Source organism: Python bivittatus, unplaced genomic scaffold (genome assembly GCF_059951505.1).
Source record: "Python bivittatus isolate LINGU-HERP-01145 unplaced genomic scaffold, Pbiv_v1 ctg000960_np1212, whole genome shotgun sequence".
NCBI classification, from domain to species: domain Eukaryota; kingdom Metazoa; phylum Chordata; class Lepidosauria; order Squamata; family Pythonidae; genus Python; species Python bivittatus.
Window position 1 is genome coordinate 1,618,954 of NW_028277124.1, and position 27,205 is coordinate 1,646,158.

Here is a 27,205-nt window from a genome sequence, read left to right on the forward strand (position 1 = left end):
CATTCATGATATTGCTGACAAATTAATATGGCCATTGCTCCATTGTTAATTTTTTACTGTTTCACAAATTTAATTTTATAGTACATTATGTTTAGTAATCTATATAGTTCATTATAGTCCAAATATACAGCGGTACCTCGGGTCACGAACGCTTCTGTTCACAACCAATTCAGGTCACGAACAGCTCCATTCGCAAAATTTTGCTTCCATTCACGAACACCGGATCGGGTGACGAACAGGATCCGTGGCCATTTTCCCTCCCGTGACACGTGGTCATGGCTTCCTGTAGAGAGGGGGACTCTCCCTCCAAGCAATAACCGCCTCCCCACCCACCTTCCTGTCCTCCACGCCAGAAGTCGCATCGAGCAAGGTTACCGTTCTCTCTCTTCGTACTGTACTTTGTGTCATATTTTTGTGGTTTAAAAAAAAACCACATATGGTTCAGAACGGATTAACCATAATTACATTGAACCTTATGGGAAAATTTGATTCGGATCGCAACTAAAATCGGTTGGCGATCAAATTCGGAGGGGTCAGAATGGATTAACTGTATTTACATTGAACCTTATGGGAAAATTTGATTCAGGTCGCGACCAATTTGGGTCGCGACCAGAGTCGCAGAACGAATTAAGTTCGTGAACCGAGGTACCACTGTATTTTAATCCTATACAGTGGTGTGCATTATTGCATGACAAGAGGTATGTAAATATTTTAAATTTGTTTTAAAATAAATGTACATTTATTCAGATGTTACCATAAATTCTGTTATTTCAAAACAGAATAAAACAAGTCTGAAGTCCTTTTCCCAGCAGCGGAAGCGAGTAGTTCATAAAACTGCTTACTGAAGCTCATTCTCATAATGCTAAACTATGATTTACTGTTATGGTTGAACATAGCCATTCTGTGACATTTGATAACAGTAAAGAATAAAGCATCAATGTTCAAAGTAGCTATAAACACAGCCGTTCTTTGGATTAAGCTCAAGTCATAAAGCTTGTGCCAGAAAAAAAAAAAGCTTTATACAACAGATTATATGAATAGATTCAACATGTTTTACAAACAGTTCCAGCTGTTTAAAGATAGGGAAAAGAGAGAAAAAATGCTCATGTGCATCAGAAAAAAATTCAAACTGAAAATTACTGCTTGTAAACTAAACAGCATGTTACCTCATTCTGTTGTCCAACCCCGTTAATGGCTTGCTGCTGATTCTGTTCTAGCCACTGTGGTGCACCTCCATGGACAATTTGTTCACGTAACCATACAAGACTGATAAACGCACAGAGCGTGCATGTCACAACAAAACAACCTTGCAAACAGTCTGCCAGTAAATTCTCTCTGTTGAAGAGATAACCAAAACATTATACAACAGTTGACATAACTGCCATTGGAATCACTGCTATTGATTGCCTCTGTTATTAGCCACCCACAAGGAGAAAATCACAATTTGGAATCTTGTAATTATTTCAGCTTAAATCTATTCTATCCATTTCCTTACAAATTGGTTTGCAACTGCATAAAACTCATTATTAGCAAGTTTCCCTCCCAAATCTTATTCCATTTTCATTTATTTATTTATATATCAAATTTATATCACTGCCCAGCTCCCCCACAAGGAGGGACTCTGGGCGGTTCACAACAAAACAATTTAAAATCAATAAAAACATAAATAATACAGTATAAAATACAATTATTAAATATAGTAAAATCCAAGCGATGGCGATATTATTTCAGCCTGTGATCAGATAATATCGGTCAAAGGTAAGACTAGGGAACCAGCCATCCCCAAAACTGACTATTCCCATCCCCACCCCATGCGTGATGACAAAACCAGGCCTTCAGTTTTTTTCTGAAGTCTAAAAGGGAAGGGGCCAACCTCACTTCTGGGGGAACAGTGTTCCAAACGGCAGGGGCTACTGCAGAGGAGGCTCACCTCCTTTTATATTAATAACAACAACCATCATCATCAATTAAAATAAGGACTCCTTAATCATTACTTTTTCACACATAATTAACATTTATACTTCCTGGTGGTTCTGTGTCTGAAGAAAAAGCACATGCGTACAGTGTAAAATAGGAATTAAGACCAGGAATCACTGTAGGCACTTTCCCCATATTGCTGGACCCTAGCATTATTAAATATTTCCTCTTTTTTACATTTTTACACTAAACTGAAGCGATTATAACATCCCAGTTTAATGTTTAAACTCCGGCTCTCAATTTATTTAAAATTTAGAATAGTGGTCTGATTTTCTGCCACAGGCTTATTAATTGGTTTATTAATAGTTAAAATATATTAAAGTATAATTAAAATTAGATTAATATTCAGTATTAATGAAATGGGTTTTATGGGTGGGGGTTATATAATGATGTACCTGAAGAATTCTGCGGTATTTGCAGGCAGAGAAGCCAAATATGTTTCCCTCAAACCAAAGAAATACTACATTCATATACTTTTCTATTAATGATACAAAACAGATAGTAGTGAAATTTCTTAATATGGTTGCGTTTAAGCAATGTGTAGCAATAATTTCATACTGAACTACACAAGGGGGACACTAGCATATACAAATGAGGCAGCAGTCCATAAAAGAGAAAAGCGACAAGAAGTGTAGAAGCAGAGGATAGAAAAAAATATTTTTTTGTTAATTAATACTTACGTTGATAACATATCTAATGGCAGCGTCAGTAGTGAGCTCACAGAGCCAGTAAACAAGCACTTGTAGATACGGCCTAAAGAGCAGAGAAAGAAAATAAAATTCCTGATAAGTGAATGTTATCAGGATATAATTGATAAAAGGATATTTGGCAGCATCTTAAGGGTTATCTTAACCAATACTAACAATGGTAAACTTAACAGCAAACCTAAGGAAATGAACCAATTCAAGCTGAAAAGATGAGCAAGAAATGTGCTTTCCTACACGGCAATCTTCACCCTTTAAATTTGGATTGAGTTACATTTATGCCATGTTCCAAAACTGATCTCTTAGATATTTAAGGGAATATGAATCTTACCAGGTTATCCATCTAGTAATTTAATCCCTTTTGGTTTATTTATTACCCAATAACAATAGAAAAATTGTCTCTGAAGTTTCTTGGACAGCCCAGAAGTATATGAAAATTAAAAATGCATACAACTAGTCTGTAGTGGATCAAGATGTTCTATATAAAGGTAGATAAATCAGAACATAAAAACTAAGATTAGATTTCAGCCAAAAGATCAGCAGCGGTTTACATGGGATAACAGCCCATCACACAGTGCTGCTGCCTTCTCACAGTAGGCATCATAGTCCTCCCTACCACTATCTACAATTTTAGCATGACTAGGAAAAAAAACAGAAAAAAACCCCCACACTACTTGAGAGCCGACTGAAAATAAAAGGTTCCTCCCACTGCCTTGTACTGCCAATGTATATTGTATGAAATACTTACATGCTGTAAGAGGTACAACTCCTAACCATGCAAAGGCCACAAGAGTGTAGTGAAACCAGTATCGTATTGCTGTGCCAATACTTGTAACCAACCCAGCAAATATGTCTTGGATTGGTAGCCGAGAAGGCATATCTGGAGAATAAACTTTAAAAAAAGGAAGAAACCATGTAACTTATATTCCTTTAACAGAACTGACATAACAGAGTTACTCTTAATAATATACGTGACAAAAACAAAGAGTGGCTAAAATTAGTGGGGGGGAAAAACATTGGAAGCTTCTTTATACTGAATTAAACTTAAGATTCACTGAATTAAGTATTTTTATTATTATTTTATATAGGAAAAGAAAAAATTACACACAAAGAAGGGGGGGAAAGGCGGGGAGCAAAAGAGGAAAAATAAAGCACAAAGTGGCTAAACAGAATTTGAAAGCATTATAGAATTAGGTTAACATTTCCAATATTTCATTAGCTTTAAATAACTGAATATACTGTATCATTTAAAAATACAAATAATTGTTAAAATCCAAGTAATATATGAATATCAAAAGCAACAATCAGCATAGTATAAATCATGTGCGCTTAAGAATTATAGTAGTTTCTATTCAAACAATTAAAGATTTTATGTTAAGAGAAATCCACATTTTGGATGTAACTCTAACTAACCCTGTATATAGTTATAACCCAAGAATGGTTTCTAAATTGATTTAAATTCTGTGGCACATTTACTTTTGAAATACAAAGTTATTTTGTGCGTGAAGGAGCATTCCTAGAACTTAATTAGCCATTCTTCAGCAGAAGGAACTGTGCATTTTTTTCAATAGGAAATACAGAGTATCCTTGTAGCACTTCCCATACACAAAGTCAATATACTTTGTAGGAATGTAGTTTACTAATATTAAATAAAATATTATTTAAATATTATTTTATTTAAAGGAAAGGAAATTCAGTTTTTAAAATTTGTTTCATTCTATTATAAAGCATTTTTCAAAATTGTTTACAACATTGCCATGAAATATGGAAATGATCCAACCTGCTCATTTCCAACAATATTTAATGAACTGTCTATTTCAGCAATTAATACTAGAATAATATACCAGTGATAAAACAACTTATTCTAGTTTTCTCTAAGTATAATATCAGTGTAAATTTAATGTTTTTCTTCCACTGAAATTCCCATTGTTGCATATCAATTATTGTATCTAAATTCTTCATCTATTTAATCATACACTCTTTACGTAGTTCAGTTTGAGTCACATTTCACAACAATTTATAAATAAGGCCCAGCAAATGCCCTGAAGTTTGTGTTATAAGGTTTCAAATTCAGTCAAGTCCCTTGTTTTTGTAGTTCTTTTAAAACTATGGTGCTTATCTGAAGATACTGAAAACTGTCAGGTGATTTTGACCACTGCAAGGAGAAAGTCTCAAAACATTTTATCTTTGTCTTATTAATAGTCAAATCTTCCATTCTGTACAATAGTGGCTTTTAAACTGGGGGTAATTACCCCCAATTTAAAAAGGAAGGGGGTAATTTGGGCATATCCTAGGAGTAATGGAACAATTTGTAAACTGCTTGTTTGTGAGCTGAAGATCCAGTTTGGGACTGCTGCTGCTGAGACACTTGTGTAAAACTTTTTTTGTGGTGGTAATGACATTATTTAAGATCAGGAAAAGGGGTAATTGGGTCAAGCAGTTTAAGAACCACTGCCCTATGATTAATCTAGCTACTCTGAAGGCTGAGGCTGGTGAACTGCTTCTACTCAGGAGTTCTGGGCTGCAGTGGGCTATGCCAACTGGGTGTCTACACTAATTTCAGCATCACTACAATGATTCCAGAGAGCCAAGGGCCACCAGTTTTTTCTATTGAGTTAATTTCTTTATGCTTTCCTCTTCATGGAAATAAATATTCATAATGAAGCAAGAGATGATATGTCTGAGCTTATTCTTTTTCTGTATTTATCCCAAATTTGTAAGACTCTGCTTATTATTGGATTATCTTTTATAAACAGTTTATTTCTGTCTGTATCTATCTAAAATCCAAAGATATTTGTGCAGTCCATCTGGGAGTCTTGCTCCCTCAATGGAGGTCACCCAACCATGGGGTAATATAGTTAAACAGCTAGTTTGATAATACACAAAATTCAGTGTTGTTGATAATGAGTGATAACAGTTCTCCAAGGTTTCAGACAGGAATTTTTCACAGCCCTTTAATCCAGAGATGCAGGATTAAACATGGGTCTACAGCATTAAACAAACATGTTATCACACACTATGGCCCTTCTCAACCATTGGCTCAGATTAAGGATGGATGGTTTTCTGATCAGACAAATCAGCTTTGATTGCTTTAAAACCAATAGACTCGCTTTAACCAATTTGTAGGTTAGAGTAAAAAAATCAGCCATTAACATTATAAAAATTTAAACTGAGAGAGAACTTTTGTATGAATTGCACAAGGGTTCTGATCCTGTATATAGAAGGTTTCTTCAGTTTTCTTATACTGCAATAAACCTGCCTGCTGCCAAGGGGGAAATGCCACAGACAACAGAACACAGCAAGATTTTCCCAAAAAGTACAATTTGTACTTAGGGCTGAGCAACATTTCTAATTCTTTTATTATCCTCCCCTTTCTGACCTATGCTTCTTTCCATTATTTGTTAATGTATATGATTGTTACCAGATTATCTGTTCTTTCAAAGGAAGCAAGAACTTTAATTATATTAATATCAAATTTAAGTATTTCATTTTCATTTTTTAAAATGCACTAGTTTCAAATGGCTATTTTTGTAGAATTCTGGCTTTTGGTAGCTTCACAAAGAAGCTAAAAATGACCTCTCTACAAAACTGATAAATCTGCTTGAAACGTAGAGGAAGAAAAGGAGTATATCGTTATAAATTTGAAAAATAAAAATATATTTAAGAAACACAGACATGGAAAAGTTGCAATAAAAATATAGTTAATATTCTTTTGAAAAGATAATTTTTACCTATGACAAACAAACAAACAAACAAAGGTCTGTGGCCTAATTGCATATAAACCAGACAGTATTTGTTTTGTTTAACTGTGATTTATTTGAGCATCTAAACTTAGCAACAAACCATGCCAAAACACATAGTTGCCACAACAGAGCAAAATAAAATACCTATTTCCCAAGAGCAATTATCATATTTACCTAATAGGAAGATTATTTTTCTACACAATTATCTATGTTCACTGCTAAGAAGAGAACAGAAAACAAAAGAATAGGTAGAAGTGCAAACTACTGAAATAAACATTGCTATAAAAAGGCATGCCCTTGATAATTAGTCTAAAGATTAGCCTAAACTTTAATTTGGGGTTGTCTTAAATTCTGGCCCATCTTCCTTAGGGGTAAACGCAGTAGTAATGCTCTGAAAATTACACAAATGCTAAACACACAATACATAAAAATCTGTCTCTAATCTCAAAGCCACCATAAACAGCCCCTTATGATCTTCACAGACAGAACATACAGTGGTACCTCTACTTACGAACGCCCCTACTTACGAAATTTTCAAGATACGACCAGCTCCAGCCCAAAAAATTTACCTCGATGTGCGAACTCCGCCTTGAGGTACGGCCATTTTTCCACCCTGACACGTGGTCCATGGCCATTTTTCCGTCCTGACACGTGGTCCGCGGGTGTTTTTCTGCCCCGCCGTGTGGCGCGCGGGCGTTTTGCCACCCCGCCGTGCCCCTGACACGCGGGCGCTTTTCCGCCCCTGACACGCGGCGTGCGGGTGTTTTGCCGCCCTGCCACGCAGCGTGCGGGTGCTTTTCTGCCCCTGACACGTGGTCCGCGGACGCCAGAACGGATTAACGGTAATTACATTGAACCTTATGGGAAAATTTGCTTCGGGGTGCGACCAAATTCGGAGGGCGGAACGGATTAACCATATTTACATTGAATCTTATGGGAAAATTTACCTCGACTTGCGACCAACTCGACTTGCGATCAGAGTCACGGAACGGATTAAGTTCGTAAGTAGAGGTACCACTGTATATACCAAAAAATCCCCTCACAAACTTAGAGAGGCTATCCTCACAAAAAGTAGCCCATGAAATAGACAGCACATATACACTGTTGAAGAAACCAAAACATATACACACCTACACAAGAAAAAAAAATCATAAACACAAATGCAAAGTATATATAAAAGGAAAAGAGGTTCCCGCAGGCAAATCAATCCTTTACAACTGCTCAGATGCTTAGGATATCATCTGGAGACTGGCAAAACGGGAAGCAAATGTACCATGAATTGGCTAAAGAATCCATGAATACTTTGGATCTGGTCTGTTCAAATGATCTTGAGTCAAATAAATTGTGGCTTAACATTCTGTTCACTGGAGCCTATATATGTATGAATGAAATAAAGAAAAAGGAAATTATGTTTTCTTCCTGCCCTTTCTTTGCTTTTACTTTCTTTTCCTTGCAACATTCTTCCAATGGAGAAATATGGTAGTGTTTCTTCAAGATTTCCCATCACAATGGAGTTTGCAAATGCAGTAATTACAACTTAAATTTTTATAATGTTTAATGGCTGAATTATTATTCTAACCTATAAACTGGTTAAAGCCAGTGTATACCTTGTTTATGAAAGTGTTACATTGTTCAGCAAATTTTATCTTTGTGACATATCCTATAGTACATGTTAGGAGACTAGATTCCTATATTCATTAGTAGAAATATTGTTTCAAAACAGAAATATTTGGCATGTTCATGCTGTCTCTCTGAGCTAAGCCAAGGCAGTAACATTTTTTTTAAGGGACTGCACTGACTTGGTTGAAATGAGCCCAAACTGCATTACAAAACTTCTGTAATTTCATTTCTTGGAAGCAATCATTTGAGTCTTTCGGTCTGGCTAAATAATCCCTGAAAAGAAATACAAACAAAACTATTTCACATACACATTCATGTCATATACTTACTTGGTGTGAAAGCAAATCTGTGTTTACATAATTCACAATATTCTTTTCTGCTGTGTTTGAGCCACTGGACTAAGCTGCAATTAAAATATATGGCAATAATGGATTTACAACTTTAAAACCCCCCCCACAATATTCAAGAGTTCAGAAAGTATCAACAATAATATTTTAAAAAGAAAATAGTAATAAAATATTATATAAAGTACTGATTTTCTTCAAATACTTTTGTTAATAATGAGAGTTTTTGAATTGCATAAGCAAAGCCACAGGGCAGTGCTGATGAAACCAAAGTATTAAAAGTATTCATATATACACATATACACACACACACAAACATATACACAAATATACATATATACATTATTAAGACATTTTGGTAACTTGAGGTACAGTGGTGTTTAAAAGTTTGCGAACATGTTTGAATGTTCAATATTTCTGAATAAATATGACCTAAAAATGTGATTTATTCTCCACACAAGTCCTGAAACTAGATAAAGAGAACCCAATTAAACAAGTCCAAAACATTATACTTGTTCATTTATTTATTGAGGAAAATGATCCAATGCTACATATTTGTGTGTGGCAGAAGTATGTGAACTTCCAGGATTATCAGTTCATTTGAGCAGGAAATTAGAGGGAGGTGTTTCAATCAGTGGGACAATAATCAGGTGTGAGTATGGGAGGTCCTGCCTTATTTAAAGAACAGAATTCTGGGTATTCACTATCAAAGTCTGATCTTCACTAAACAGGTATGTGGAAGTGTGGCATGGCTCAAACAAAGGAGATTTCTGACCTCCAAAAAACAGTTGTTGATGCTCACCAAGCTAGAAAAGGTTACTAAATTATTTCCAATGAGTTTGGACTCCACCACTCCACTGTCAGGCAGACTGAGTACAAACAGAGGTAATTCAACATCACTGTTACCCTCCCTAAGCATGGTCGACCAATCAAGATCACACCAAGAGCACGGCATGTAATACTCTGGGAGGTCTCAAAGAACCCCAGGGTAACATCTAAGGAACTAAAGGCCTCTCTTGCCTTGGTGAATGTCAGTGTTCATGAGAGAACCTTGAACGACAATCATGTGTGTGGCAGGGTTGCAAGGAGAAAACCACTACTCTCCAGAAAGAACATTGCTACCTATCCACACTTTGCAAAAGACCACGTGAATAAGCCAAAAGGCTACTGAAAGAATGTTCTATGGACAAATGAGACCAAAATAGAACTTCTGGGCATGAATGAAAAGCATTATATTTGGGGAAAGGCAAACAATGTATTCCAGCATAAGAACCTTATCCCATCTGTGAAACATGGTGGTGACAGTATCATGGTTTGGGCCTGCTTTACTGCCTCTGGACCAGGATGGCTTGCAATTATTGATGGAACTATTAATTCTGAATTGTGCCAGCAAATTCTACAGGCAAATGTCACGGTATCTATCCGTGAACTGAAGCTCAAGAGAAAGTGGGTCAAGCACCAAGACAACCACCCAAAACACACAAGTTGTACAACCAGGTATGGTTAAAGCAGAAAAAAGCTTAATGTTTTGGAATGGCCAAGGCAAGGTCCTGATTTTAATCCTATGGAAATGTAGAAGGACCTGAAGTGGGCAGTTCATGCAAGGAAGTCCACCAACATCCCTGAGTTGAAGCTGTTCTGTAAGGAGAAATGGGATAAAATTCCTCCAGGACTGATCAACAGTTATTGAAAACATTTAGTTGCAGTTATTGCTGCCCAAGGGGGGGCACAACAATTACTGAAAGCAAAGGTTCACATACTTTTGCCACACACAAATAAGTAACTTTGGATCATTTTCCTCAATAAATCGATGAACAAGTCTAATGTTTTTGACTCATTTGTTTAATTGGGTTCTCTTTATCCAGTTTTACGACTTGCATGGAGATCAGTTCACGTTTTGGGTCACATATATTCAGAAATATTAAAAATTCAAAAGGATTCCCAAATTTTTAAGCACCACTGTACATGAAGTTAAATGAATAAAATAAACCAACTAGGGCATAAAATATACATATAAACTTTTAAAATGAATACACATGCAAAATCCAGGATCAAAATGCAGACTGTTATGGATTATTATTGTTGTTTTGAAAACTGAATCCCTCTGTAGTGACAACCTACTCCTTTACATCCCACTAAAAACCTACATCCATAGTTCTGAAGTTCTGTTTGGGAGATGTTATGTAAAATGTAATTGCTTAATGCTACACCAGAGAAATCACCAAGCGTACTCTTCGAACCTGGCCAAGGTAACTTATGGCAAATGTAACAAAATGAGAAACCAGAATGTAAAAAAAATGCACATAATGAAAACTTATCAGAAAATTTATCATGCCCATTAAACACAAATATTTATATAGTCCAAAGATTTACAAAATTTTTGCATAATTTCAATAACAGGATTTAAATTGTATAAACAGTTTGAATTCTGGTGTCATATCCAGAATTTCATACTTAAGGATACTCACATGTGAAAATTTACTAAAATATCTAGCCCTTTAATAATTTATTTTTCTTTAGTTTCTAGGGGGAGGGTTTGATAGCTTTAGTGGGAATGAAGGAAGGTGGGACTTTGCAGGTATGAGAAAAGCCAATGCATCTGAAAGAAGGAACTCAAGAATCAACCTTGGAAGTATTCAAAGCATGAAACCATACAAAGAATGAAGTGACACACATATTCATAAAGACATCATTAAATTTTCTTAAGTGATTTCTTAAAACTCACTAAGTGACAGGATTATTTGTATCAAAATTAGTGGATACCTGGTGAACATAAATGTTAAACAAGTATATGCTACTTATACGATGTAGCGTACCATAGGTGCAAGAATGAAAGACTGAAGAATTCTATGGCATGCTGCAAGAGATGCTAAACACAACACCAAAAGGATGTATGGGTGATTAGTGATTTACAATCAATAACTGGTGATTGGAAAAGTTGGAGAAATGGAGGGCCCTAGAATTACTGGAAGATTTTTATTAGGTAGATGTAATAATGCAGGAGAAAGAATTTTGTGAAGAAAATACTTTGTTTAATGTCAACATGTGCTTGAAGCAATAACAACACAGGCTCTACAGCTGAACTTTCCTAGAGAGACAATACTGGAATCAAATCAACTACATAACAGGAAACGTAAAATGGAGAACTGCAATCCCACTTCCAGAGACAGATTATGGAAAATACCATAAATTATGGTGTCAAATATATAGGTTTAACTTAGAAAATTAAAATGAACCAGTGAGACTTTACCTGAAGAACATATAGTCAAAATATACATCAGAATAAGAACAAACTCGGTATACTTAACTATGTGAAAAAAAACCCGAGGACCAATGGGGAAAAAATAGAGATTATAAAAATTGAAGCCAAAAAAAAAAAAATTAGGAAAAGGAAAAGATCCAAGTGAGTTCCAATATAAGCTATTATGTTAGCCAAAGATGGGGATAAAAGCCTTGGACAACAAAAAGGATGTACTGCATGTAGACTTTCAACATCAACCAAGAAAGTACAAGGAAAGCTATCTCAGTCTAGAATGTCAACAATTAATGGGAAAATGACAAGGAAAAAAAGAGAGATTAGTAGTCAAGATAGGAATACTCAAGAATAATTATGGAAGAGAGAGAATAGAGGTAAAGTAGGTAAAGGAAGTTGGAAAGACTAAACTAAAAATATTTACAAATTATTTTATAGAGGATGGAAGCATTTTCAGGGGGAGAATATATTCAGTAAGCAACTCTAGAAGAAACTGAGGCATTACAGACTAGCTACAGGTAGTCCCCGGGTTAAGAACACCTGGGGTACAGAGAACCCATAGTTAAGAATGGAGCCTACTGTAGCAAAATTCAAGCTAAATACACAATGATTTGAGTTCATTACACAATACTACTTATACAGTATTATACAATAATACTGTTCCGGCTTACATACAAATTCGACTTAAGGACAGACCTTGGGAATGTAACTCATTCTTAAACTGGGGACTACCTGTATTGAAGAAAGAACCAGGTGCAAATGTAACATCCTCTGAAACTGCAAAGGTAGTTAAAATGCTAACAATCCAATGAAAACAAGTATGGAATGTGTGCCCTTGAGATTGGAAAAGATTGTACAGTTAAACCTCATTTAATTGACCATTTGGGGAAAAGGGATGTCTGTTACTCCCAAATTTCCATTACGTATGAAAGTATGTCATTGTTGCCTAATGATATTATTAAGCAAATGACAGAAATGGTATTGCCTGAATTTCACAACATTTGTAGGGATCATTTGTATATCATAATATTAAGGTAAAATTAATGTAAATTTGACTGCTTCATCCAGACTATTCTGGATACATGAACTTCTCCGTTATTTTAGTATGATATCCAGATGGAAACTTGATTCACTGCATCTATCTACTAAGTGGAGCTCCATTAAATCAAGATTAAAACTGAATATAGCTATGCTGAAAACAGGCAAATGCAAAAGATTTAGCTTAAGAACTTCTAAATAAAAACAAAATCATACATACATACAGAAAAGCATGGCAAGTTTCAGAAAAGGCAGAGAGCCATGAGATCAAATAGCCAATATAATAATGAAGACAGCAAGAGATTACAAGAAAGACCTTAGATGATGTAGTTCATGCCAGAATGTGGAATATATTTAAGATAATAGAACATCTGAAGAATCATTACAATGAACAAGAAAACACTGTAAGAACTGAATCTGAAATGATAGTTCAGAAAATGAGAAGTAGTTAGAGACAAGGAGACATATTGTCTCTTTATCTGTTTAACTTATAAAGGAAACAAAGAACTGCAGAATTGTTAAGTGATGACACCTAGAATCAAAATAGGAGGCTGAAGCACTATAAGTTGAGATACATAGACAACACAATTTTATTAGCTGAAGGTAAAGAAGATTTAGAAAAGCTCAATATAAAATTAAAAATGGAAAGTGAAAATCTGGGTTAATGTTAAATATTAAGACAATGTCAACCAACATGCTTAGTGAACTTACAGTTGAAGGTGAAGAAGTGATGATGGTACATAATTTGTTTTCTTGAGTTCAAGAAAAGATAAAGATGGACAGTAGGCTGGAGAAGTAAAGAGAAGATTAATCCTAGGGTGGAAGGCAATGACAAACTTAGACAAGATCTGACAATAGAGCAACATAGTTGAAGCAGTGATATTTCCAGTGGGAATCTATTGCTATGAAATCTGGATACAGAGAGAGAGTGAAAGAAAGACCCTTTCAAATTATAGATCTGGAGATGGTTACTAAGAGTACCATCAACTGCAAGAAACACCAATCAATCAGTCCTACACAAAATAAAGGCTAATAGCCTCCTTAAGGAAAATATCAGCAATGAGAAACTCACATATTTCAGGCACATAATGCAAGTGATGATGATTTAGAAAAAGCTATTGTTCTTGGGAAGGTTGAAGGAAGTAAAAGAAGGAGATAATAATGGATAAAGTGCATGGACATTATCAGAGTTTATGTAACTGTCTTTGGAGGATTTACAATTATTAGTAGAGATAAGTTAAGGCAGCAAATATTTGTATAAGGTCAACAGGAATCAAGTTAGTGCCACTTGATTAATTCACTCAGTACTTGTATCTAGTATACAAGGATCATTTTGAAGATAACACACTGTATTGTTTCTGTGCACAAATGGTAGAATGCTATAGATAGATATTACTTCAAAGGAAAAAGAAACTTACCATTCTTGATGAATGAATTTAATACTGCCAGTACATACACATGGATGATAGAGAGGCTTTTCAGGAGTTCCTTCAGATCGACATACTCTACATATGTCTGTTGACAACAAAGACAGTTGATACTGAATAAAGTAAATACCATTTTTTTAAAGGTATTTAAAGAGTGAAAATAGAGAAAAGGAAAAAAGAAACAGCATGAAGGAAAAAGAGAGAAAGAAAATATTAAGAATTTACAAAATTAAAAAAATTTCATAAGAATTTACAAGAAGTTAAATGAAAAAGGTAAAACATTCCGTTATTATTCTTACAAGTATATTGAAACAGATATAAAGATAATCATGTATCAATTTGGCATTTTAAGAACTAATATTAGAATCAAATCTGAGATTGACAAAAAAAACCCAAAATAAGAATAATCAGTCAAAATAATTAATTTCTAACTGGAACAGTTCATCCTTAACTTTATCACCAATCAGACAGAATCTGTATTTTAAAAATTTATATTAAAAGAAGCATAAACTTTTCAATTATTTTTTTTTAAAGATTCAGGTTTGTAATCACTTGCTAAACAATCAATGAAAGAACTCAAGCAAGATTAATAATATTGTTGGGGAAATCAGAAGAGCATGTGCTATTTACACAGCCTTGAACTCCTGGAAGACAGGTTGGATATATGTCCAACAAATTAAAAAATAATAAAAAGTCATTAGATTTTATCCTTGGAATTATTTTTATTTTAAAGTCCCCCAAAAAGATAATTGAAGGTCTTATTTAAAAGATATAGTTGAGAAGGTAATCTTGTAGATGAGAAAATGATGGTTCTTCAGATGCTGAGTTTTAACTTCCAGCAGCCCATTTACTCAGTCTGAAGTTTCATGATAAAAGGAAGGCAATATATGATCTACTTTGCAAATAAAATCAAGGTCAAACTATAGCTTCCTTTGTTCATAAAAAGAGAGATGAAAAAACTGCAATTCAATGAAATGCTTCAATCACAATGTAGCTTTCAAAAAACATTCCAAAATGTCTTATATGTCATGATTATTTTAAATATTTCACAGATTTTAACTTAACTGTGGTTTACCTGTTACTGTACCCCTGAACCATCTTTGAATAGAAAGGCAGATATAAATCATATTGTTGTTATTATCGCTGTTTTTATTTACCAATGTTAATGTCCAGCTTGAGTTCTACAGAAGGAAGAGCTCCATTTGGGGCTTTAGCTAGTTATCAATTACCAGTAGATTCCGATTTTATTTTAGAAACAGTTTTAAATATCCAGTAGATTTCAAAGATTAATTAGTTTATAATTAAAATTCTAAGCCCAGGAATCTCTTAGACTGAACTGATAGATAACAGTGCAATTTGAACAAGTTTTACTTCCTCAATGGATTACATTAATCTGCTGCTAGAATAAAATTGTTGTCTGTTTTATACACAGTATTCTGTCTGATAATAAATACTTAATTTTTCATTGTGTCATATCAAATTCAGATGCAACAAATGTTAGCAATACCACCGAAAAAAATAAGGGATAATTTAATAAGTGCAGACTTCTATACAAAAATGTAATCATTTTAAAACAAACCCAAAGGCTACTACAAATACAAAGAAACCTCTTTACCATCAAGAAAGATACCCATAAAAACAAGTAGTCCATTTTTTAAGAAATAAAAAAAATACATAGATGCATTCATATAAAAAGAAAATGTGGTTACAAAGTGTGCTATAAACTGAATGTTGTTACAGTGCGCAGACAGTACTGTTTTCTTACCCAGCATTTCATTATGATAACATATGTGAATTCTACAACCAACAGTATGCCAAACAAAGCTTCTCACTGTGCTTTGCAAAAAGAAAATTAAGAGATAGAAAAGCATTATTTCTATCATAAGATTAAAGGAAAATCTAATTCCATGACAAGAGAGGTTGAAAGATGTTTACAAAGTTAAACCTATAGAACTATGGCTTTAGCAGACATCTGAAAATCACTTTACCTATTTATCCCACTAATTGAAAACTGAAAGGATAAAAACTATAAAAAGAAAAAAAAAGATGTTTGCATCTTCATATCTTAAATATTCCTAAAATTAAATATAAAAATTATTCATAATTATCATATTCTTTGCCCAAAACTTTGTTATCTATGGCAAAGAATATATCCCTCCCCACCCCCCATTCCTTTTACAGAAGTGAATGGGAGGTTTACTTTTTTCATGAATGACAGCAGAATAGGGCATTTGAGAACAATACCGCAATCTTCTCTAAGGTGGAATGCACAGGCAGCTCTTTCCCAAACTCACCTGCACCAAATACCTTACTCACTGCAGGCTGAGCCATGAAAAATATTATTTTAAGTCCTTCAAGTTACTGTGTAGGTATGGCATGTATGTTACAGCTAGACTTAACGCAGAGTTCATGTGTCCGTGTGTGTGTATGTGTGTGTGTATGTATATATATGGACAAAATAAAATTGGGGAAAGATAAAAAAAAATAAGTAATAGGTTTCTTGCCACTTTCAGCAAAATATCAGTAATGCTAACAGCAAAATACTTGCTAGAATTAAGTGGAAGTTTAGCTCTCCAGAGCTTTTCCATAAAAGTCTATCATATAGGTTGGAAGCCTATATAAGCGTGTTCCTTATACATTTTTAGAATACATAGAAAAACAACCTGAACTATTTTCATTAGAATAAACCAATTTAAATCAATAAAGTTTAAATTACTGGTGAGATGTTAATTCTAAATCACGGATTTAAATAAATTTTATATTTCATGTATTTATAAAATCGTGACACGCAGTATTTCATATAACTTCTAAAGCATAATTTTAAGCGCCCTGTAAATAGGTCTGTTTTTAATAGTTTTCTAAAAGCTACTAAGGTTGAATTATGAACTGCCTGAATTATGCACATTTAAGTTTCAAAAATTATATTAAATACCTGCTATCATGATTTTATAAATGCATGAAATATACATAAACCAAGACCACATGTTCTGTATATTGTTTTTATAGATTAAGATAAATAAAAAATTTAGGACTGAAAATTGCCATGTCATACTGCTTCATAGTAAAGTTTATAAAAAAATACATGAAACTAAACAGTGAAAATATTAGTCTCTCTTTTCTCTATTGTTGCTATTTTCTGCTTTTTGCACAGCTCCTTGGCTGTGCAAAACCTGACTCAGAAATATATAGTAGTTAACAATGAAAAATGTTTGCTTACTCTAGTCTTGTCTCTTTGCTTGGGACCCAACACATCCATAAATTCTGGCAAATCATTACTAAGCAATGTAACTTGGAGTACAAGGGGATATTACAGCACAAGAGCAGGACCGCCTTCACACAAAACTCTGGAAGATCTATTCGACTCAAATTTTGTCCAATCTATACTAGCCCCTCTCAAGTTTATCTATGCAGGAAGAGGAGAGATGCAAGGAACTGTTATGCCTCCTTCTACGTAAAAGAAGGCAATTAATTCAGAGCAAAACAGAAAGGCATTATTCCCGGCCTCAACCTATATAGGAAGAAAGTATTCACTGGGAAACTGCAAAACTTGGATAAGAGAAATTATTCAAACAGAAACACACACACAAAAAGTTTTAAAAATCATCTTCTAAAAGCACTTGTGATGGCTGGCTGGTAATAAACCATAATTCCAATATAACGTATGTAACAAAATGTGTATTATAATACACAAAAAATAGTAATTCTTCTCACAGCACATGAAGTATAGAATTCCCACCACAAACTGAAGTGACAGCCAGCAACTCATCCTTAAAAAGAATTAGATAAATTCAGAGAGAACGCTATCAATAGTTACTAGACATGATAGCTTAAATATCAGTATGCTACCTCTGAAGAGTAACAGTGAAACAAGAACTTTACCCTGTGGGTATTTTGCACACATGTTGGGTCAGTATGTCAAAATAACTAGGCCTCTTATTTGATTCAGAAGAGTTATTTTTCTTAAAGCCTAACCTAAAGAACAGCAAACAATATACTTTATGGGGAGTCCTTGGTGCTCTCTGAGCTTGGTTGTTTTCTTGCAGACATTTCATTACCAGACTAGATAACATCATCAGTAAGAGTGAGTGTGGGGTTTGCTCCCTGTTTATGTACAGTGGCTTGCCCTGCCAGTATTGGTGGGGGTGTAGTTTTCTCCTTGGTAGTTCCTTGATTAGGGTATTGTTTTCTGCCTGTTTGTCTGGTGTTAATCTCTGCTTATCTTAGTGTTGGCTGGTGGAGAGGATGTGTTCTGGTCTTTTTGTTTCCTTCTTAGCCTTTTTATTGTCTCTTTTGAATGGTGGGTAATTGTGGTTTATTTTTATGTGTCTATTGATGGCTGATATGACTGAATGCCAAGCTTCCAGGAATTCCCTAGCATTTTTGGATTTGGCTTGGTCTAGGAAGCTCACAGTTTCCCAGTTGAAACTGTGGTTGATTCTGTCAATGCGTTGTGAGATTAAGTTTTCATCATGTCTTCTGACTGCTAGTTGGTGTTCATGGATGCGCTCTGCTAGTCATTTGCCTGGCTGTCCTACGTAGTGGCTGTTACAGTTCGTATATTGTATGTTGTAGATGACTCCTATTTTTTCTTCTTGAGCTACTGGGTCTTTTGGTTTGCTTAAGATGTTCTGGAGGGCCCTAACTGGTTTGTGCCTATAGTGATGCTGTGCAGTTGTAGCAGCCTGTTGGTTATTTCTGAGATATTTTTGATCTATGGTATCAAAACCTATGGTATCCTTTTCATACTTTGTGCTCATTGTGCTGTAGTGGGTTGAGTGGTCAAGCACTTTTTGATAAAGTTGCGTGGATATCCATTTTGTTGGAAGATGTTGTATAGGCAGTCTGTTTCCTTTTTCTGGTGTTCCAAATTGCTGCAGTGCATTTGTGCTTGTCTGAATAATGTTCTTACACACCTCCTCTTGTGAGAGGCTGGGTTGTTACTTTGGTAATGGAGTACTTGGTTTGTGTGGGTTGTTTTTTGATAGACCTGGATTTCTAATTTGCCATTGTTTCCTTTGCTGATGAGGATATTCAGGAAGGATAATGTGTTGTTTTCTTCACTTGTGAATTTTATGCTATGAGTCCTGAGAGTGGTGATCCCATGGGTGTTCCTCTGATTTATTGGTATATTTGTCCATCAAACTGAAAGTAGGTAGTGAGGCAGAGGTCGATGAGATCCCTAAGTCTGGATATTTGAATCTTACTGTATTTGGCCAGGTCAGGTGCATTGTGCAGTACTGCTTCCATGGATTCTTTCACTAGTTCTGGATCTATTGACGTGAAGAGTAGTGTGATATCAAATGAAACCATAATTTCATGTTCTTCTACTTTTAGGTCTTTGATTTTCTGGAGGCACTATAGTGAAGAATTGATAGAATATTTGCTCCCCTCTATGAGATGTCCAAGCTTTTTTGTGAGTCCTCTGGCTATGTTGTAAGTTGGGGTCCCTGGTAACAATACAGTTGGACAAAGCAGTATATTGGGCCTGTGTATTTTCAGGCATCTATAGAAGCATGGGAGGATGGGTCCACTGCTTTTCATAAAACATAAGACTTGCATGTTTTGGATCACTGTCTTGCTGCATGATCCACTTTCTCTTGAGCTTCAGTTCATGGACAGATATCCTGACATTTGCCTGCAGAATTTATTGGTACAATTCAGAATTAACAGTTCCATCAATAATGGTAAGCTGTCCTAGTCCAGAGGCAGTAAAGCACGGCCAAACCATGATAATGCCACCACTGTTTCACAGATGGGATAAGGTTCTTATGCTGGAATGCAGTGCTTGCCTTTCACCAAATATGACACTTTTCATTTAAGCCCCAAAGTTCTATTTTGGTCTCATCAGTCCACAGGACATTCTTCCAAAAGCTTTCTGGCTTATCCACATGGTCTTTCGCAAACTGTAGACAGGCAGCAATGTTCTTTTTGGAGACTTGTTTGGAAAACAGATCTAATTTTAGGTCATATTTATGCAAAAATATTGAAAATTTAAATGGGTTCACAAACTTTTAAGCATCACTGTAGACCTCTCAAAGCCATAAACATAACCACCACCAAAAGTCATTACCAAAGTGCCATTTTTTTTAATGTAACAGATGGGAAAAATTATTAAATGTAAGACTGGACAGTAGAAGTGTTAACTATATTTAATATTAATACAAATTTAAATGAAATAAATTTAAATTTACAATTTACTTGGTCTAGTACTATCTCTGGCACCTCAGTTAAATGTCAATGTGGTTCTCAGCTCAGAAACACCTGCACAACCCTGCACTAAACTATTTAATAAAATAGGGTAAAAACAATATACTGTTTCAGTGCTTTATATGCACTGAATATGCAGTACTCTGCGCAGTACAACAGCAGCAGCAACAATAAAAACACTCTAAATTAATTTGCCCTTATTAATGCATGTGTTCTGCAGGCTACAAATGCAAACTTTGCAACAGCTTTTGTTATTTTAGGGTCTTTATCTGCCAGAAAATTTTTTACACAAAATGGCCAAATGAGAGGTGTTAAAGCTGCATATGCATATCACTATATAATTTCAATGAAGCACTAGTTCTTAAATTGTTTGATCAATTACCCCTTTTCCCAGTCTCGAATAATGTCATTACCCCCACAAAAAACCCAGACTCTGTTGTTTTAAACAAGTATCTTGCCAGCAGGAGCCCCAAACTAGATCTTCAACTCACAAACCAACAACTACAATTGCTCCATTACTCCAGGATGTGCCCAAGTTATCCACTTGGGGTAATTACACCCAGTTTAAGAACTACTTCATAGAGTAACATGAAGGCCAGTGATTCAATATTCCCAGACTGGCAAGGGCAAGTTCTTTCTGTACAGGGAGTTCTCTGAACTTGCTCTCCAGTACAGCTGATGGCAAGATGACAAAACTCAACAGCATAAAGGCCTTATGAAATTTATGAACTATAAGCTGGCTAAAGTAACAGCCTAGTTTGAAGCAACTCTTACTTTGGGTGCATGTATGTGTTTCTGTGTCTGTATATATATAATACAAATGGAGTACTTAAACAGTAGTTGTTGCTATATATGCAATAATTTCATTTAGGCTAACACACTCTACATAGATTTAGAAAGAAATAACTATATTTCTTAATAAACATAAATATTTAACAGATCTTTTACCTCTTAATTTTTGTCCTATTTTTTAAAATATGTCCATATTTTTAAAAATATGGTGACAAGTAAGATTGGTGTTCCATCAGGAATGCTTGCTTCAAGCTTTTAGAACTTTAGTTAAAAACAGCACTTCAAACTGTATCTAATTAAAGTGTTAAAAAAGTAAAATAATGTAAAGTAGATTATGTAAAACATTGTTTTAAAAATATAAAATAATGAAATGACTGGTCATTTGAAGCAAATAAAAATGTGTTAGCTAGTAACCAATCAATCAGTTGGGAACTAGGTGAATAGCCTTGTGGCAACCACTCCATAATGGTGAATGGTGCTGACAATGAAAAGCCTGTTTCTAGGCATCCACCTAATTTCTAAAGGTGAGAATATCCAGAAAAGGACCCATCCTGCTTATTGTAATACAAAGGCAAGTGGTGACAAGGTAAGATTGGTGTTCCATCAGGAATGCTTGCTTCAAGCTTTTAGAACTTTAGTTAAAAACAGCACTTCAAACTGTATCCAGTAATAACCTAGAAACCATGAAACCCACTTCAAAACTTGTAAACTGCATTACATTAATCTAGCTCTTCCAAATCCCCCTTTGCTACATTTACCACCAAATACAATTCCCAAGCAAACCCAGACTGCATTAGTTCAATATGAAAGCTAAATTAGAGTAATATCTCAATACGAAAGCTAAGACACAGCTATGACCTCATCCTGAGTTAGTGAAACATATTTCATATATTTAGCAATGCATCATTTTGGCAATATTTGGTGAAAAGAAAAATTATTTTGCTGATACCATACTGTATTCCAGATCTATAAATGACCTAACACAGCAGTACAAAGAAAGCAATACCACTGGACAGCAAAGAAACTCTTATACCATATTTTAGAAACAATCCAGTGGTATCTCTCCTAGGATTTGCAATTTTCAGCCTTGCCAGCTAATAAAAACCCCATGCCTAATATTAAAGACTGTTGATAATGCATAGAGCTTATTCTCCCCTCCTCCTTCCTGTAAAAGTCCTCCAGCAGGATGACCAAGTTACCATTGAAAGTGACATCAATATTAAGAGTAAAATTAATTTTAATATATTTTTTAAAAGTCATTAAAATGCATTAAGTCAACTAAGCAAGAAACCAAGTTATATCTGCATAAATAAAATTTTATCTGCTAGCAGAAGGATGACATAAAAGGAACCTGACTTTCCTTAACTGAAAGTGTCAAAGCTTGGGAACAGCCACAGCAACAGCCCTTCCTCATGTTCTCACAATTTTGAACTCTGTTTCAAACTAAATTAGTACACAGTAGAATTGTTCTAACCAGGGAGATATGTATTTCCTATAATTGGCCCAATCAATTCTGATGACCATGTTTTATAAGACAGACTCGAATAGAGTTTCCCAAAATCAAGACTTCTTGTATAAAGTTGAATATGTACAGTATGTGGCAGGAGGAAAGAAAATGTGGACATAAAGTGCATTTCAAACTGAACAAACCGAGTGTCTAAAGGAGGCCATGGTATTTAAATATTTAGGATACCTAATGAATTTGTACCTTTAGGATGTTCTAAAATTATCTCATAATACTTGCAAAAAAAAAAAAGGACATCACTTTAGAATGCTTTTACACAGGAGGATATTGGTTTTAAGATGATGCTGGGCGCTTAACTAAAAGCTAAGGTGTATTTTTTATAGAAGTCACTTATATTGCAAATTTTATCTATGAGGATATCTTGGAGATTAAATAATAGAAGAAATATAATAAACATAGCTTTAAAGAGCAATAAACAGTAATCCAAATCAAATCTTGATTGTTTTAAATTTAAAGAAATTTAAAGAATCTAGCTTAGTGTTTCCAGGAACATGAGAAAACAACCTGATGCTCTTTGCTAATGATTTAATATATTCCCTAATGTCTAAACATTCAAACACTCTTTAAAATTACAAGATTGATATCTGTATCAATCAATTTTATTTCAAGCAAGAATCAATAAATTATGTAAAAACATAAGTAAAACTGGAAAAAACATCAACATTCAGACTTGCATCAACTGTTGCCTCATTTTCATTGCAGCAACACAAAATTTAGCTACCATACAGGTGATAATTTCATATCTGAGAGGAAAGTCATATAAAAATACCTGTTCTTCCAAGGAATTGACATAGCAAGAGTAAGATATTCCAAATATCCCTCTAGAACTTACAGTTCAGTAGCACATATTGTTACTGTTTTTATCTCTCTGTATCCATATAGGCAGGTGTGTTCAATTAATGAGGTTTTACAAATGTGTAGAGGGAAGCATGTTGTGCCTGACCCTGAAAAATACTTTTCTCAGCCTGGAAAAGGTAAGAATATTTAAATATTTTGCAGGTTCCTAAGTGCTCTTTAGAATCCAAGTTCTTTTGCCCTGCTTCAGTCTGATGCTCTATATCATTTAATCTTTAAGAGAATAATTGTTTGGCCTGTACATATCCCAAAGATATTTAAAAATCTGCTGATAACCCATATGATGCCATTTATTTGTTCTACTATAACTTCCCAGTTTGAAGAACTGTCGACAAATAAGCAGTAAATCTGTCACCAAAAAAATGGATCATTATCCAATAGCTAATAATCGGTCTGAGCCAATATTTCAATTTTAGACATCCCTATCTCCAAGCTGAGCAGGGCATTTGTTTCCTAGGGGAAGCAAGTATGGACCTCAACAATTTTGTTTACACTGGCTGTATTGAATCTTTCCCAGCACAGATTTCCACTAGTGCACCTTATAGGGGCCAGTATTTTACCCTCAAAGAGTTTTAATGCCACCCCAAAAGATAAGTTATAGCCTACTCCTTCCTATAATCCAACTATGATGTCTGAGCTTTTTAAACAAAAGCTGGTATTTTTGATTTTGCCACAATACATCCTTGGTAGATCCTTCTCTGGATACATTTCATGTCAGAGAGCAGTTCTCTGGATTGCATTTCACATATTAGAGTATAAGTTCTGGATTTTAAAAAAGGTCCCTATCAGTAAACATATTTCTGAGTGTCTCCCATAAAATAATTATACTGAATTAAAATACATTTAACGAATCTGGCTTGTAATTTCCAGGAACATGAGAACATTATGATGGCCTTTGCTAAAAATTTAAATTATTCCTTAATGCTCAAAGGATGAGAACAACCTTTAAAACTACGAATTAAATTCTTTAAGATTTCTTCAACTGAAAAAGTACATTAAGATCTACTATCTTAATAATATCCAGATAATTCTTCTTCTAATTATGTCGGTACAGATCACACTGTTTGATAAAAAAGTATATTGTATTTTAAGATTTTTTTACTGGAAGTATTTCAGAAGTAAATGGATAAAACAAATAGAAGAAAGAAAGTATCATATATTCTATTCTATACCAAGATGGCTAGACAATGGAGGCACTTCTAACCAGCTGTATCCATTACTTTTTCTTCATTTCTCCAAGGTGGAACTGGGTATGTAGTACTTTGCTTTCAAATTCTGATCTCTAATGTCCAATTATGAAATCAAGTATCTTCTAATAGATATAGAATGCAAATACCTTCTATCTTTTCCCTCAACATATAAGCCATAAAAATATAAGCTGCTCCTAATATTGCATTTGTCGAAACTCACTCTAAAAATCAGTGTAGTAAAATACAAACAGTTGAAGAAACCAAACTTAGACAAGATAAAATACTGTCCCTTCAGCTTACAGCTTGATTCCTCTAGCTACCACTGCCCCTGTTTAGTCTATTAGAGGAAGAAGCTGCAAGATAAGACTACCAAAAGCAGCATTCCTGCTATTTTACTTAAATTCAGCTCCATGGCCAGAAGCATGCTCAATTATGTTAGCAAAAACCTTCCCCTTCCTTTCCCTTTTTTGTTGTGATTTTTAGATTGTAGACTTGTGAACAATGACTTTCTCATTTTTTATCTCTGCAGACCACTCTAGGGACACTTTTCAGCTTAAAAAATGAAATTAAAATGCTTTGGATGAATCTCAATATATTTTCTATATGTTCTTGAATGTCAGTATCATTTACTAGTTTCAGTTCAACATAAATAAGAAACAGTTTTATTTAGAATGACTGAGAAGACCAGTGTAAAGCCAGGTGTTCGCTGTGTATTATAAAATTATTAACAGTAATAACTACGTATTGTCGAAGGCTTTCACGGCCGGCATACGATGGCTGGTATGGGTCTTCCGGGCTGTGTGGCCGTGTTCTGGAAGTTTTGTTTCCTAACGTTTCGCCAGCACCTGTGACCGGCATCTTCAGAGTGCAGGAGCACAGACAGGAGCAGTTCTCACCCTGGGCACAGAGAGAACTGCTCCTGTCTGTGCTCCTGCACTCTGAAGATGCCGGTCACAGGTGCTGGCGAAACGTTAGGAAACAAAACTTCCAGAACACGGCCACACAACCCGGAAGATCCACACCAGCCATAGTAATAATTACCTTGCTTGTTCTTCCTCTCTGGAACTCAAAGAAGCTTTACTTCAGTCTGTTTCTTGCAGCTTTTAGTATCTGCATGACTTCTCAAAGATTTTTCATAGCATGAGCTTTCTGATATAAGCTCATGACCCAATATAAATTCAGTACTTCATTCTTTAAATGTCAAGGAATTTGTGTTGCTTTTTCTAAAAATCAGGTACAATATACTCTTTGGAATCTACCCCAATATCTTTCCACCTTTCAGCAGAAAATAATAAGAGCTAGAAATCCATCCTATCAATTCTTTCAACTGTAGCTGCTTTTAATTGCAGACTACCTTTCCAAGGAGTTACATAAGGGACACATGGAAAATGGGTACAGCTGGCTTCCTTAATGCCAAGTTGAGTGTATCCCCTTAGGCACACTTCTCCCCAAATAAACCTATTTCAAAACACTTGCATCTTGTTCTTACATTCTAAATCCCCAATCCAGCTCACAACTCCAAATAAGCCGACACACACAAACGCACCTCCAGATCTGCCATATTTTCAAACAGGGTAACTTCCTTCCCATTCTGATCTAGCGCTCCCTTCAGGAACAGCAACACATACCACAACACACACACCCTTGTTTATTGAAACGTCTGGGCAACTGCCACATGCCTCCATACATACACGTATAAGCACCAACTTCACACCCTAAGGCCCCCAAACTCTTCCTTGGTCTTGCACCCATTACGCCGTAGAGCAACTCACATCTGCAGGCGCCTCAATAGGCCGTGGTGGAGGCGGACGGCCAGGCGCGGCATGTGAACAGCACAAACTCGGTCCCAGAAAGGCGAGGACCTTTCTCCGGGTCTCCGAGACGCCTCCCCCGCCCTCGCCCTCGCCCTCGCCCTTGCCCGGGGAGCGCGAGTGGGCTCCAGGTCGTTACCTTCCTCGGCGGTCTCCATCTTGTCCGGGTGACGCAGTCCGGCCGCGCAGGCGGGTGAGGCGTGATGCGAAAGTGGGACGGCTTGGAGACAGAGAGCGCACGATAGAGAGGAGGCCGAAAGAAGCAGTGCGGAGCGGGCCCAGTTGGGGCCCTTGCGGCCTTGCCGCGGGCTCCCCCTAGAGGTTTTGAGGCGTCGCTACCTTAACTGCCATCGCCTCACTGTGAAACGTCACAGAGAAAATTCAGAGCGTGAGGAGACTCCTAAGACAATGCAGTGATAACGCCATCAGGAACACAACCACACAATGACCCACATAAGGCTGCATGTAGAGGCAACGCTTATTTAATGCAATACACGCATCCACTGCGATGCCTGTCGTTTCCCTGCCACTGCAACGTCCACAGACGCATCCGCAGACACTGAGCAATTATATCTCACGCTGCACGAACGCAGGAACTGAATTTTCCATAAAGGGGGATCTAACTATCATTTCCTTGTTTCTCTATCCCAAGAAAACTTGAGAGACATCCCTGGCACTACTCCTGAGACCCCAAACTTCTTGGGATTGATGTGCACATT

The 27,205-nt window shown here is 35.6% G+C and overlaps 1 protein-coding gene across 2 annotated transcripts in view; it reads right to left on the bottom strand.

The window, feature by feature from the left end:
- Nucleotides 1-26,773, bottom strand: part of MARCHF6 (membrane associated ring-CH-type finger 6) — a 58,473-nt gene extending 31,700 nt beyond the window's left edge. The window contains exons 1-6 of one of the 2 annotated variants that reach the window (XM_007440460.3): nucleotides 26,626-26,773; nucleotides 14,098-14,194; nucleotides 8,374-8,447; nucleotides 3,430-3,573; nucleotides 2,658-2,730; nucleotides 1,167-1,335 (exon numbers count right to left, since the gene is read on the bottom strand). In XM_007440460.3, coding sequence (XP_007440522.1) covers nucleotides 1,167-1,335; nucleotides 2,658-2,730; nucleotides 3,430-3,573; nucleotides 8,374-8,447; nucleotides 14,098-14,194; nucleotides 26,626-26,644 — 576 coding nt within the window. In that variant the 5' untranslated portion in view covers nucleotides 26,645-26,773. Of the gene's footprint in view, nucleotides 1-1,166; nucleotides 1,336-2,657; nucleotides 2,731-3,429; nucleotides 3,574-8,373; nucleotides 8,448-14,097; nucleotides 14,195-26,447; nucleotides 26,557-26,625 lie in introns of those variants that run through there. The other variant, XM_088131533.1, reaches the window with a different exon arrangement.
- Between the last annotated feature and the right edge of the window lie 432 nt (nucleotides 26,774-27,205).